The sequence below is a fragment of the Tigriopus californicus genome, chromosome 11, assembly GCF_007210705.1.
Source record: "Tigriopus californicus strain San Diego chromosome 11, Tcal_SD_v2.1, whole genome shotgun sequence".
Lineage (NCBI taxonomy): Eukaryota > Metazoa > Arthropoda > Copepoda > Harpacticoida > Harpacticidae > Tigriopus > Tigriopus californicus.
Genome location: NC_081450.1, coordinates 9,242,005 through 9,254,800, shown reverse-complemented (window position 1 = coordinate 9,254,800; position 12,796 = coordinate 9,242,005). Strand labels below are relative to the sequence as shown.

General features: G+C 42.5%; 2 protein-coding genes across 2 annotated transcripts; one reads left to right on the top strand and one right to left on the bottom strand.

Annotated features, from left to right (window-relative positions):
- Nucleotides 1–4,451: 4,451 nt before the first annotated feature.
- Nucleotides 4,452–9,515, bottom strand: LOC131890246 (intraflagellar transport protein 88 homolog). Its single transcript, XM_059239554.1, has 10 exons — nt 9,444–9,515; nt 8,842–9,072; nt 8,600–8,768; nt 7,560–7,756; nt 7,257–7,487; nt 6,858–7,174; nt 6,583–6,769; nt 5,656–6,393; nt 5,238–5,588; nt 4,452–4,840 (listed from the first exon to the last, which is right to left on the bottom strand). The coding sequence occupies exons 2-10, from the start codon at nt 8,959–8,961 to the stop codon at nt 4,562–4,564; spliced, it is 2,589 nt and encodes an 862-aa protein (XP_059095537.1). The 5' UTR covers nt 8,962–9,072; nt 9,444–9,515; the 3' UTR covers nt 4,452–4,561.
- On the top strand, nt 9,288–11,283 carry LOC131890256 (F-box-like/WD repeat-containing protein TBL1XR1-A). Its single transcript, XM_059239566.1, has 4 exons — nt 9,288–9,871; nt 9,936–10,178; nt 10,248–10,537; nt 10,608–11,283. The coding sequence occupies exons 1-4, from the start codon at nt 9,667–9,669 to the stop codon at nt 11,166–11,168; spliced, it is 1,299 nt and encodes a 432-aa protein (XP_059095549.1). The 5' UTR covers nt 9,288–9,666; the 3' UTR covers nt 11,169–11,283.
- Nucleotides 11,284–12,796: the final 1,513 nt, after the last annotated feature.

Genomic DNA, 12,796 nt, shown 5'->3' with positions numbered 1-12,796 from the left:
ACAAGAATGCACTTCTCCGATCCCGTGAAACAATGACTTCTGCCAGGTTTGGCTTATTGTAGATTTACCGTCTGAGCAAGACAGATCAAACGAAAGAGTGCACTTAATGCAAAAGACCAATTCCATATGATTCGTAGAAAATCAAATGTTCGGTCTTGACAATTTTCTAATAACTTACAACTATGTTGTTGTTGATAATGCTGTTGTTGTTGTGGTTATTCTAGTACCGAAGGGTTAAGCCGCTCATTGCCAGCGAAGTCAGCCAACATCATCATTCACATATACAGTACTTCCGACAAACTGCGGGGAGGATTAAACATCTAAAAGCTTCCTTGAATTGTATTTGTGGATTTGTAGAACTCCAAGCAAAGCGCATCATTTTGAATAATGTCTCTTCAGCATTTACTCGTTTAGCAGGGCCCGTCGATAAGTGCAGGGAGCCGAGAGAATATTTTTTCCTCACAGGAGGGAGCAAAACAAAAAATTATGCAAGTGGACGGACGATCACTCGGCAACTCTGAGATTGGAAAGGTGTTCGTTTCTGTTCGTTCAATCAGTCCAACCATTGGGAGAAGTCTTGCAGTAATTACTACTTCACACGAACACCTGGCGAAGCTTGGAGATGGCAGTGGGAGAAAAAAGGAGCAAAGAAAAAGGACACCATTGAGAGATTCAGCGGGTTCTGTCGCAGAACCCCGTCTCTAATTAGTGTACCATATGAAATGAGTTTTGGAAGAGGAACACTAATTTTGTGAAGGTTTGTTGACAGGATCCTTTTCTGGAGAAACTTTTACACGCGGAAAAAATGTTTGCAAGATTGCACTCGGGACGAAAAGAAAGTCAAACTGCAATCTCACAAACAGCACTACCTAATGTTCTTCGGTTTTTGGCTTGTGGTAAGTAGGTCAAAGGACTATTCAGTGCCAGGAACGGGGAAGGGGAACAGGGAATAGGGACCAAGAGGATGCACGGCTTTCACGCCATCCGAATCGAATAAGACTTTTTCTGTTATGATAATACCTTGGTTAAGGTAGATTTGTCCAAATTATTTCAACTTCCGTCAAATGGACAAAGGAAAAAAGTGCAATGCACAAAACGGCTCAAATATTGTAGGTTACGTTCCTATTTCCCTCGGATAGTAATGAAGTTACCAATTTTTCCAATATAACATACACATTCTCTCGTAAGGGAGCAATATCTTTTTGACTTGCAGCCCCCCCAGAAAGAATAGGTATTTTTTTCTTATAGTTCTAGAGTTCATGGTTCATTCTGCAAAGCCGAACAATAAGTGGACACCCATTTCTCCGCAATGAAACCTTGCACGCATACCAACGCCTAAAACAGACGAGAGGTTGACGAGGAAGAGCTCTAGGCAGAGAAATGACACTCCCAGAAAAATGGTCTACAATGAGAAAGCCTCTGCAAAACATGGGAAATTGTTTGGTTTGAAAATGAAGCTAGCGAATTTAGATAGCCAAAGGGATACTTACTGGTTCGATTGCCCACATTAAAACAAGGGAAAATTATTGGCTTTGTACTTGAGCTCCCAATGTCCTAATACAGAGTGCCCGTCAACATCAGTTAGTCCTTCTGCTTGAAAACTTCAAGAGGCATGTCTCTTAATAGAATTGCGTGACAAATTCAATCATGTTATTAAATTTAGAGACCCGAAGCCAATCAGGTGATTTTTTCAATTGCTACCATAAAAAATGCACATGGCAACAGAGAAGTGTATATTTTGACTAAAAATGGCAAAAGGAGGCATAAAACATCATTTTTATTCACTAATTTTTGTCTTGTTTGAGCTGCCTTTTAGTCAGTTAGCTTCACTGCCTCCATTTTTGACAAAAAATATTTCTTTTGCCTTTGCCCAAAGCCAAAATATGCACAAAAACATGAAAGATGCTTTACTTGCTACTAAACTTGTTTTAAACAGATAAGGCATATTTTGGCAGTCCTTAATCATCAGATCTAATTAATACTTGTCAAAAACTATCTTCATCAAATGTTGGTCTCCATGAGAATTTCTTCTTGGAAGTATGTGTAAGCTGTTGCCGTGTCATCAATCTCATTGATATTGCCGATCTCAAGTTCTTTGTGTGCAGGTGTGTACTGGCATGCCCTCTCCAAATTGAAATTGAGAGTGTGCAATGGCTGATGGTAGATATATTGCATTTTGATTTATTTAGGCCCTAACTCTGATGACATGATCATTTCTCGTTTTCATTTAAGAGTTATTCATTTTGAAAGTGACGTGACAGGCAAAAACGTTTTTAGTCAATATCACTGTTTTGGTGGGCATGACGTTTCTATAACTAGAGCTATAGGATAGACGAATCTTGACGAACGAGTCATTCTGAACGTACGATCGAATCTCCTGAAGGCTCCAAGTTTGATCTTGTAAGTACAAACACGCAAGCAAGCAAAAGCGACCTTGTCCTCGTCGTTGTGTTCGTAACCATCGGAGACCAGGACAACTGCTGTTCAAGCAAACCCTACACGGATGTCGTGCGTGATCATGATGAGTGGAATTTTCGCACGAAGGGGCCAGAATTGCCAAAAATGGACGGAAAACAAATGTCTGGCCAATCGGAAATATGCATTCCAAGCGACATGTTTCCATCACGTCGATTTCGATTATTTTATGCTTGATCTCGGTGCCAATTTCATTGGAGCCCTTGAATGTACTGTCCAATCCTCCTGGACTTGAGGTGACTTCAAAAAGTTTCAAAACGAAACTTTTTCTGTTATTTGAAATTGAGATTCGTGTGATGAGGAAGTCATGAATTAAGATTTTTGTTGATATGCTAATTGTGTATTGTGTAACTAAAACAACTTTCGAATATTCTGAATATAAATATGCATGAGCTTTGGCAAGCTATTGTCCAATAGACGACAAAATGAATGAGCTTGATCGAATTCTGACCTCTAGTACAGATTGTACGGCAAGTGCTCATTATTCGTAGGTTCATTCATTCGTTCGCCCTTTGTCTAGGGCAGCAAGTTTGTACAATATGGCATTCCTTGGGAAAAAAATCCCACTAGGTACAATTCTATTTATCGCCTTGACATTTAAGGTGTTACGAAGATTCTTCAAATAATGGAACAAGACTTACATACACTTCTAAAGACTTAAGTGTGGAGTGGGGGCATTTTTTGTGATTTGAGATCCTTTTCTAACGCTTTACAGAGTCTGTGGTTGACGGCATTGTAAAGCCGACCATAAATGAACGATTGAAGTGGTTGCGACAGAGCCAGCAGACCACAGTGGTTCCACTCCATTATTCTGAGATCTAGCCCAGTCGCCGTGGTTTCTCTCGTTCAGTCTCAGTTCGGTCAAGGAGTGCGTGGCCAATGGCCAAGGTGGCTGTTCTGGTTGCTCTTCTTTGGTCCCTCTTCCATAAAGCCATTAAAGTCATGGCCTTGAATCTTTCTTTCATTCTTAGTTGGTGGAAGGTGCAAGGAGAGTGGAAGACGTAGGTATTGTACACGCTACGTGCGCTGTTGGTATTATTGCAGAGTGTCCCCACTCCCTGTTAAGAACTTAATTTTGGGGAAGGAACTCAAGGTTAAGACCAAAGATCACCAATGAAGAAGTATCTCGGGCTGCGCCATATTTCAATTACAAAATATAAAAAAGTTCAGTTGCCTCACATTTAAGAACTTGGATGATTGATATTCTTGTTGTAAATCATTGACACTAGCATATCTGATGCATTACTAACCCATTGGTTTCATTTATTATTTATCAGAGAGTGAAAGTGCTTTACATAATTGTTTCAACTCTGAAACAGACTACCGCCAAACCTTGGTGTAAAATACAAACAAAAACACGCCTGAACTCTGGATTCGATTGTTTTGGGAGGGTTCTGGTGTGGCCAGGAGGGCCCTTGGAAATGAAAGAGCCCTACTGTCTCTAATTGTAACTTCATGGCCTTGTTAAGACTTGGTTGTCTGCGCGGTCACAATGACTAGCAATGATGGTCTTGTCACAAATTCCGAGCCAAATAAACTTTTGCCTTTGGCCACCAAAGTCAACTTGACAGATCATGACAAGCGGACAGAAACCTCAAGCACAGATTTTTGTGTTCCAACCGACAACACAAGCACGTTACATTACAACTAAACTCTACCAAGCAAACAATCTCAAACAATCAAAGTCTTCTTGACTCTACGTACAATATTTGGTTCAGCCTTGACTTGCTCGGACGTTGTCATCGTTATCTTCATTGTCCTTATTCAAGGAAACTTTCTTGAGCTACTTCTACTAGTACCAATTCAACTTTCCCTACAACTGCGGCTTTTCAAGAACTTTACCCCAGAACTCCTAATTAAAACAGTGATTGCAGTCGAAAACTTCTATATAGCACCGGAACATACCAAAAAGTGACTAATAAACTGGTATGGAATGGACACATTACCCAAATATTTGCTCAAATTCGGATCCAAATCGGTTCATTCAAAATAGAGCGAGGCTTTTGAGAATTTTTTTTTCAAGCATCGTGTTATTACTTGACTGTCGTCTAATTGATTACAACAAACATACAACAGATCTGAATTTCTACTCAGGCAGCAAATCGTCGCCTATCTCTTCGTCAGCAAACTCGTTTTCGTTGATCCCGCCCTTGTTTCCAGCCGCAGTTTTGGGCCTCTCCGGCATGGGTCCCAAGGGATCACTGTAGCCTGAAACGATCTCCTTGGAATTGGGACGGTACGGTTCATCGGCATCCTCTTCAAAGACACCAAACCGGCCTTGAGCGGCGGATCCTGGCACGCTTCTTCCACGTGAGGACACTTGTCGGGATCCCGTGGGAGAGCTTGTCATGATATCAGCGCTGACCTGGAAAATGGAGGAGTAATTACTGGTTCATATTGGACAATATGAGAACAATGGACTGGCGATTCGACGATTGTTAGGCCTTCTAGCATTAAAGTTTCAAAAACAATTCGGACTAGACTTTGTTTAAACCTTCAATGTGATGTGTCAAACGTCAAGAATGGTGATATTGCATTGGTTGTTCTCCAAGAATATATTTAAAAAAATATACGCCAATCAACAATCTCGATTTGAACTTTGAATTCTGCTAAAACGTCAAGTCAAAACAGCATGATTCGGTTCCTATTAACATTCAGATGTGTAAAAATCATTATGAAGTGCAGTTTGCTATAATCCAATGCACGTTTTCTTCCTGGCAATTTGACCTTCATCATGTTAAAGCACCAATCTTAAAATTTACCGCAGATCCTGTCCGAGTCGAGTTCATCGAGGTCCTACTGGAGCTCCGTCGTGATCCTGGGCGACTGCTTTGAATGCGCTGCTCTTTCATATCCTTGGCTCGTTCGGCCTTTTTTAATTCCAAAGCGTATTCCTGAGCCTCTTTTAGGCCCATGTCGTTCGACAGCTTGACGAGGAACTTCAGACAATCGATGTTGTCGGGGAATCGGCGGTGGACGGATTTGTAAGTATCCAAGGCTCGATGGTAATTCCCAGATCGACGGAAGCAACTGGCGATCATCAACTGCCAACGGACATCATCCGGTTGCATCAGGGCGGCCTTCTCGAAGTATCCAATGGCCTTTTCACTCACCTACATACCATAACGAATGTTGTCAAATTATGATTCTTAAGCCTACGACATCAGATTTTCCAACTACCTGCATCTCTATGAAGTAAGACCCTAGCCAATCGATGGTTTCCAAGTTGGATGGGAAATATCGGTAAGAGTCGAAATTGTACTGATAAGCTTGCTGTTTGTCGCCTTCATTGTCGTAAATATTGGCCATTTTCTGAAGGACAACCGGATCAGTGGGTGTCAGACCGATCACTTGAAAGTACCATTCCACAGCCTGGCCCGTATCGCCCTTGAGTTCGTAGATCCGAGCGATTTGATACATGACCTGGGCATGATTTTGCACGATACTTTGCAACTTGAAGAAGCAATCCAGAGCTTCGTCCAAGAAGCCCAAAGCCACTTGGGCCAGTCCCAGGTTGTAAAGAGCTTCAACGCAAGAGGCATCGTTCGCCAAGGCCACGTTGTAGATCTCTTTGGCCTTCTCGATGTCGCCCTTTTGAAACAGACAATTGGCCAGATTGACGAAAGCAGCGGCATTGTAACTGTCGGCATCTTTGGCCAAAGTGGCATATTTCTCTGACGACTCCAAGTCGGACTGAAGAAAGTAGAGAAACGAGAGATTGGTAGCCGCTGTGCTGGCCACTTTCGTCTCCTGCTTCTCGAAGGCTTTGAGGGTGTCGACCGCACTTTGGAAATCCTTTTGTCTCAAATACATGACCGCCTTATTGATCTCCAAATCGTTGGCCAATTGCGAGTGCTGAGACATCTTGATCGTGTCCACACACCAATTGTAACCGGAAGAGAATGTGTCCTCGATCATCTGAAATTGATCCCACTGCATTCATGCATCCACCCAAAAGGTGCAATCTATTTGTCACATGAGTTTCTCATCGTTTTTGGAGAAATAAAAACATTTCATAGCCGATCTCTCACCAACTCTCATGCAAGTGAATCATTTGGTAGCCCCCTAATTGGTTGATGGAACCAACTCACATGAAAAATCACTTACTGGGGCGATCAGCTTGGCGGCAATCAGAATAGCGTGCTCCGAGTCGTGTTTTCGGCTTCGCTCCAATTTTCGTAGCTGATCGTTTTTGATCGCCTCCACAATCAGATTGGCATGGGTATCGTCAGAAACCGCAGCATATTTGTCCTCATCCTCGTCCTCCATGGGAACCTCCAAAAGCTGTTGGAATCTACAAACGCACATAACACGTAAAACAAATCAAATCAAAATGTTTCTAGGGCACTATGAGTCTTTGATTTGAAGCTTGAGATTCTTACCCTTTTTTGGTTCTATCCTTATCAGCTAGAGCATAGTAACAGAGAATCAGGTGAAGTCCAGTTTTGAACTCGGGTTGTTCCGACATGATCCATTCAAAGCTGGTGCATGCGTCCGAATATTGTCCCATTCGAACGAAGAGGATACCAATGTTGTGCATGATTTTGATTCGCATGCTCTTGTGAGTATTGGCCACCTGATCCAGAGCCATGCGATAGAACTTGATCGCCTTGGCGTACTGACCAATTTTGAAATAGATATTGCCCATGTTGACACGCAGTCTTCCGGCATTACTAAACATTCGATTTTTCGTGATCACCTGAAAATAATGTTATCGTTTTTCAGACATTGTGAAAAACAAGCCCATAGTGTAGAAGGCGTGAAAATCAATCATGCAATACCGTATAGGTGTTCAAGGCTTCGGTATACATTTCGTTGACCGCGTATTGATTGGCCAAATTGAACAGGACACTGAAGGTCAAATCCAGATTATGGGCCTCGGCTAATCCAGCTTGTTCTCTTAAACGGATCAGACTCCTCTCTTTGGTGGAGGCCTCCTTTGCCCGATCCAAGGCCACTTTGGTATTGCCTTTTCCGGCGCTGATGCAGGACTCTTGGATCAATTTGTTCACCTATCAATAACTATTACTGTTATCATCATATCATTAGGTGATAAGTCGGAGAGGTTATTCCATCAAAGAAACCTTCTTTTCCATGGCCTTGATTTTTTCCTCTGGGGTTTCCTCTCTTTTGGCGTCAATTCCAGGCGAAGACACGCTTCTCAAACCTGCCGAGTTCTGGTTCATGGGGTCAAACTGGCCTCTCTGACCTGCAGCTGCTGTCCCGGGGTAACCAGCCCCTCGGATTCCCGTCATCGGTCTATTCACGCCATCCCCAAACCCTTCAGTAAAAAGGGGGTAGAGAAGCAAATTAGAACACCAAAAGCTGCGAACTGAATGGAATTTGGAATGATCTTTTTGGGCGGTAGAGTAATCAATAGTTTGAGTTCCAAGTCGGCATCGCCTCATGTCTCTACCAGCGGTTAAACGGCGTTCTTGGTCCAACAACTGACTGACATAGCACATCTGATAGTTCAATATTCATTGCTCAATGCCAAGAAAGCCTGGAATATGGACACAGACCCCAATTTTCGAGCATTACCATCTCCAATTTGGGTCAATGCCTTGCATTCTTCTTCAAATGAGATTGGCTTCAGGTCGCTACAACTATATATTCTAATTTTCAGCCCGATCGTACAACTGGGTCAGAAGTTATACCCTCTCAAAGTGCACTACTTAACAGGAGACATAGTTAATGAGCGACCCCTCTATTAGTGATTGCTTACCACAAGAAGGCTAACTCATTCAATCTGTATAAAGTTATGTAGTACCTATGGTGAAGTCTTTCGATTGAGCTAAAAATTGAAATGCGTAATTGTAGCGACGACCTTGGCCGAGTCTCCTTGGGACAAGAAAGCAACCCTTTCTCGCAAATCAAAATTGTTTTTGCTCAACCTTACTCAAGTCCCCGTCTAAACTTCAGGCTCTCATGGTCAAACCTACTTTGAGGGTGGAAAGACGTTAAGTAAGGCTCAAAGGAAAAAAGTTGGTTAATAGGATGCCACATTTACTACCATGGTAAAAGGTCTTTTGGGGGTTAGCAAATAGTTTTCAGTTTTGAGGATTTCACAATATCGATCAGTGTCGATCCAGTGTTAACATTGAAAAGTCAGGATAAGTTATACCCGTTGTTGGTCTGCCTCCCAAAGAGGATATGAGGCCGGTTGCACCACGAAGGCCAGAGGCTGTTCCCAAGCCCATTCGGTTTCCCGAGGCAGTTCCTACTCGACCCTGACCAGAGCGTCCACTTGAAGTTCCCGGTGGTCGACGACCTTGACTGGTCTTGAGTGCGGCCTGATGTTTAAGGTTGAAGAGTTTTATACATATGCTAAAGGTGCAAAATAATTTCCCCCACTCTTTGTCTTACTTGGAATCCCGCATCGAACTCAAGATCTTCGGTTTGCAGAGCGGGGGCCACTTCCTCATGGCCAAATCCAGAGTAAAGATCTTCGTCATCTGAGGGCGCCAGATGAACATTGCTCAACATGATGAGTCCCTGAGGAGAATTTAGATGCTTGAAGGACGAACTTGGAGCAATTCACGAGATAAGTGGATCCTCTAACAATGTTTATTATTGAATAGGGGAATGTGTGCGACTCTTGAAAGAGAGAAGAGAAAGTCAGACCTGAGAGGCAGGTATTGGGATATTGGAACTGTCTCTTTCTGGAACGGATGGTATTTGTAATAAGAATAGAACACGTAGAATTAGAATTGTTAAATTTGCCATTGATTTGCCGTTTTTCGTGTACATTGTAGTAAGCAAATAATTAGCTTTTGACAATTATCCTCGGCCTTCAAGGTATACGGGAACAATCGAGTTTGGCACTTTGAAATTGGCCGATCATGAAATCCATGAACGGTTTTGACCCATGTGACACTTCAATGCTGAAATGCACTTATGTACATTCGAAGTAAATAAATGTTCTTTTATCATAGGCCTGTTGAGCAACTGAAGTAAGAAATGCTAACCAAGGTCCCTGAGTTATTGGCTGGATCTCGAAACGGTCCCTAACGACCCAAGCTTTGGTTATGGGGAATGTTTGGGGACGACCAAATAGAGGCATGAAATTGAAAAAGAAAGCTTCGTCTCTTGTGTATTTTTTCTCAGACCTTTTGACTTACGTCCATACGAATAGGCAAGGTAATGCCTTATCCACGGTTAAAAATAATGAGCCCATAGTCATCGGTCAAGATGGGATGCAACGAGTCAAAAGTGCAGGATGTTAAGGAAAACCATGTCGAAAAAGACAAACTTGTCACACCCAATTCCAAAGACAGCGACTTTGTCATCATACTCGACCAGGCCATTGACGAGAAGACAACCGATAACACGGATTCGAACGGATCAAAGCTGACCAAGAGCAAACGATCCAAGGCCAAGAAACCAAAGCCTCCAGGTATTGCGTGAGTCTTTTGCGAACCATACGTTCCATTTGACTCGAGTTGTTTGGCTCAATTTAGATCCCCCCAAAGAAGTGGAAGCTGCCAGTCGGATCCCCTTGGTTGGACATACTCAAAATGTGGATATTTGCGCTTGGAACCCAGTTCAAGACATTCTTCTTACCGCTGGCACAGACAGGAAAATGTTCCTTTGGGATTTCCAACCTTCTGTCACCGAACCCAGAGTCAACGAGCTCCAATTGGACCATTCTGATTCGGCGAGTTGTGCCGTTTGGTCCGACTCTGGAAAATGGCTAGTATCCGGTAAAGATAGGTTTGGAGCTAGTAACATCAAAATTGTGTCCTAACAGAGAACCATGGTCATTGATTCAGGTACGGAGCACGGAAAAGTGATATTGTGGAACAATTTAGGCAAAGCATTGGATCAATGGACCCCACATGAAGGCATGGCTAGAGCTATTTCCGTTCAAGGAAATAAAATCCTTAGTTGTGGGGGAGGCTGTGTCTCTGTGATCGACAAGTCCAAGAGAGTTTGGAGTCGCACTGCTTGGAATCCTACCGAGTCAATTGCTGTGGAGTGGATTTCAGAAAATCAGTTTCTAGTCGGGGATTACAATGGTCTTATTTACTTGGACTCCGTGGAGGACGGACAAATGAAGAAGGTAAGTCGTGTACGTTTTTTATCTAGTTCTTGTTAAAAGAGAGTATAGAAGGATACAAATGTCTCTTCAGATTGATGAGAATGGAGAGTACTCAGATAGTGAGCCTGAACATAAATACAAGGCCCATAGCGGGGGCATTTACAAAATCGTGCGGCACTCATCACGATCGAACGTGTTTGCATCGTGCTCCGTGGATTGTAACATCAACGTCTGGTCGGTTGACAAGAAGTCTCCGATTGCCATCCTCTCCGGCCACTTTGGCTATGTGGTAGACTTGAATTGGCTTCCAAATGCCGACATTATCGTGTCAGCTTCGTTTGATGGGAGTATCAAGATTTGGAACTCGCGCTCTGGAGATTGTCAGAAGACCCTTGAAGGACACCACGGCCACGTGACGAAAGTGAGTTCCAGCCCCAATGGGAAATATCTGGTCTCGAGTGGTCATGACGGATACTGCAACTTCTGGTCGATGGAAAGTGGGGAATTGGCAAATTCCATTGAAGCTAGTGGGCGTTTGCTTCACGCCTCCTTCAATGCAGGAGGCTCGTACGTGGCAATGACAAGCTACGGTTCTGTTGAAATATTGAAGCTTCAATTTAATGAGAAAGAAGGAAAGCTTCGAAATAAATAGATAGTTTTATAATTCCATCCTGATTTAAATACGTGTCGAATAAGAATTGGACATTCAGGTCTCGTGCACCCTCCTCTCCTCTACAAAGGAGTCTAAAAAAGGCAAAAAAAAGGAGGTATTGAGCAAAAGAGAGCCAAAAAGAGGAGGTTTTGAGACATAAATTGAGACTTTTTGCCAGTCAGAATACATATAATACAAGAGTTAAAAACTATGGCCGTGTTCATTCCATTTTTCTTAATACAAGACCCCATCCGTAAGTGTTATGAAATTCATGATACAAATTAAATCAGTGATTCCTGGGGACACTTACTCTCCTTCAAACCCTATCGGCACCCTGTACCTTTTGGGACACCCCCATCCCAACTATGGGCTTTCAGAGACATGGACTGCAAACGGATTCGATAATTCATTTCGGCGAACTTCAACATTTCATAGGACCAAAAGATATTCTCGAACTGATAAATTTGGTCAAAGTAGGCCGAAATAATGCTCAGGGTGCTCAGGAGATGTGGTTCAGAATTCCTCTGACCAATTTGAGGGAAAGCCCGTTCACCATCCATTTTTTAGAAGTTCTGGTTCCAAAACATTCAAATGCCATGATGGTCATCCATGTCGGGAGCCGGACCAAACCGGACGAAAGAACGTATGAACAAGACGTTCAGTTTTTCCGAAAAATACAAAAACGAAAAAACGAAACGAAAAAGGACCATTTTTCGACTTTTCGAGAAATAACCGAAAATGGATAATAGTTATTGAGAGTGTGTTTGCGTACTGGGGGTCGGCGGGTTGAGTCTCGCCCGGCCAGCGAAACCAGCCATCAACAACGTCCTTATACTATTTGCAATGGGAAGTGTCACGTCCGTATCAGTTTAGTCCTCCATCTATGGGCGTGGTTAGCGTCTAAAAGTCTCCATGAGAAAGGTTGGGGAAGAGAATCAAACCGGGAAACTCTCACATCTAAGTAAACCACGGCACCACGTCTTCTCCGTATAAGGGTGACTTCCAAAGGCAAGTTTCAAACTCTGCCCCCTGCTGAACTATGTCGCCCTCTAGTGAGTACATTAAACCACTCAACTATCATAGATCCTTAACTTGAAAGCGTATATATTCTGGGTTCTTTCTGAGCAGACTATGCTTGGGCACTGAAATATACTTTTAGAAAATATTAGTTTCATTTGACTTGTAACAGGATGCACACTACGGAGTCCTTGAGCCCGTTAAAAAAGGCGGGAAATTCCAAATGTGCAACAACAAGTTTTCAGGTTTTTCGGTTTTTAGGTTCAGAAAGATTTTCGGAAGAATAGCTTTTTCGAATTTTTGAAAAATATTTTTTCGAAAAAACAAGTCTAGTATGAACTGTCACTTATGAGAAGACTAATGCTACTGATGTCACTGCTCTAGAAAAGATTCGCTGAGAAATTGTCAAAATGAATGTGTATATAAAAAAGTCAGAAACCAAAGGCAAAACCTAAATAGACATTGAAGTAAGAACACTAAAACTATGGAACTTTTTAGCCAGGGCTGCTGCTCAATAAACTGTAAGGAAATCCATTCAATTACGATTAATTTTCAATTCGTAATGGTCAACGAAAAATCTTCTTTTTTTAATAGAGGAGGTTTTTCTAAGA

Coding starts and splice junctions, on each gene's coding strand:
- LOC131890246 (XM_059239554.1), bottom strand. CDS start 8,961: ATGTTGAGCAATGTTCATCTGGCGCCCTCAGATGACGAAGATCTTTAC. Junction 5,589..5,655: donor CTTACTTCATAGAGATGCAG/GTAGTTGGAAAA, acceptor TATGGTATGTAG/GTGAGTGAAAAGGCCATTGG. Junction 4,841..5,237: donor CGACTCGGACAGGATCTGCG/GTAAATTTTAAG, acceptor TCCATTTTCCAG/GTCAGCGCTGATATCATGAC.
- LOC131890256 (XM_059239566.1), top strand. CDS start 9,667: ATGGGATGCAACGAGTCAAAAGTGCAGGATGTTAAGGAAAACCATGTC. Junction 10,179..10,247: donor TGGAAAATGGCTAGTATCCG/GTAAAGATAGGT, acceptor TCATTGATTCAG/GTACGGAGCACGGAAAAGTG. Junction 10,538..10,607: donor AGGACGGACAAATGAAGAAG/GTAAGTCGTGTA, acceptor ATGTCTCTTCAG/ATTGATGAGAATGGAGAGTA.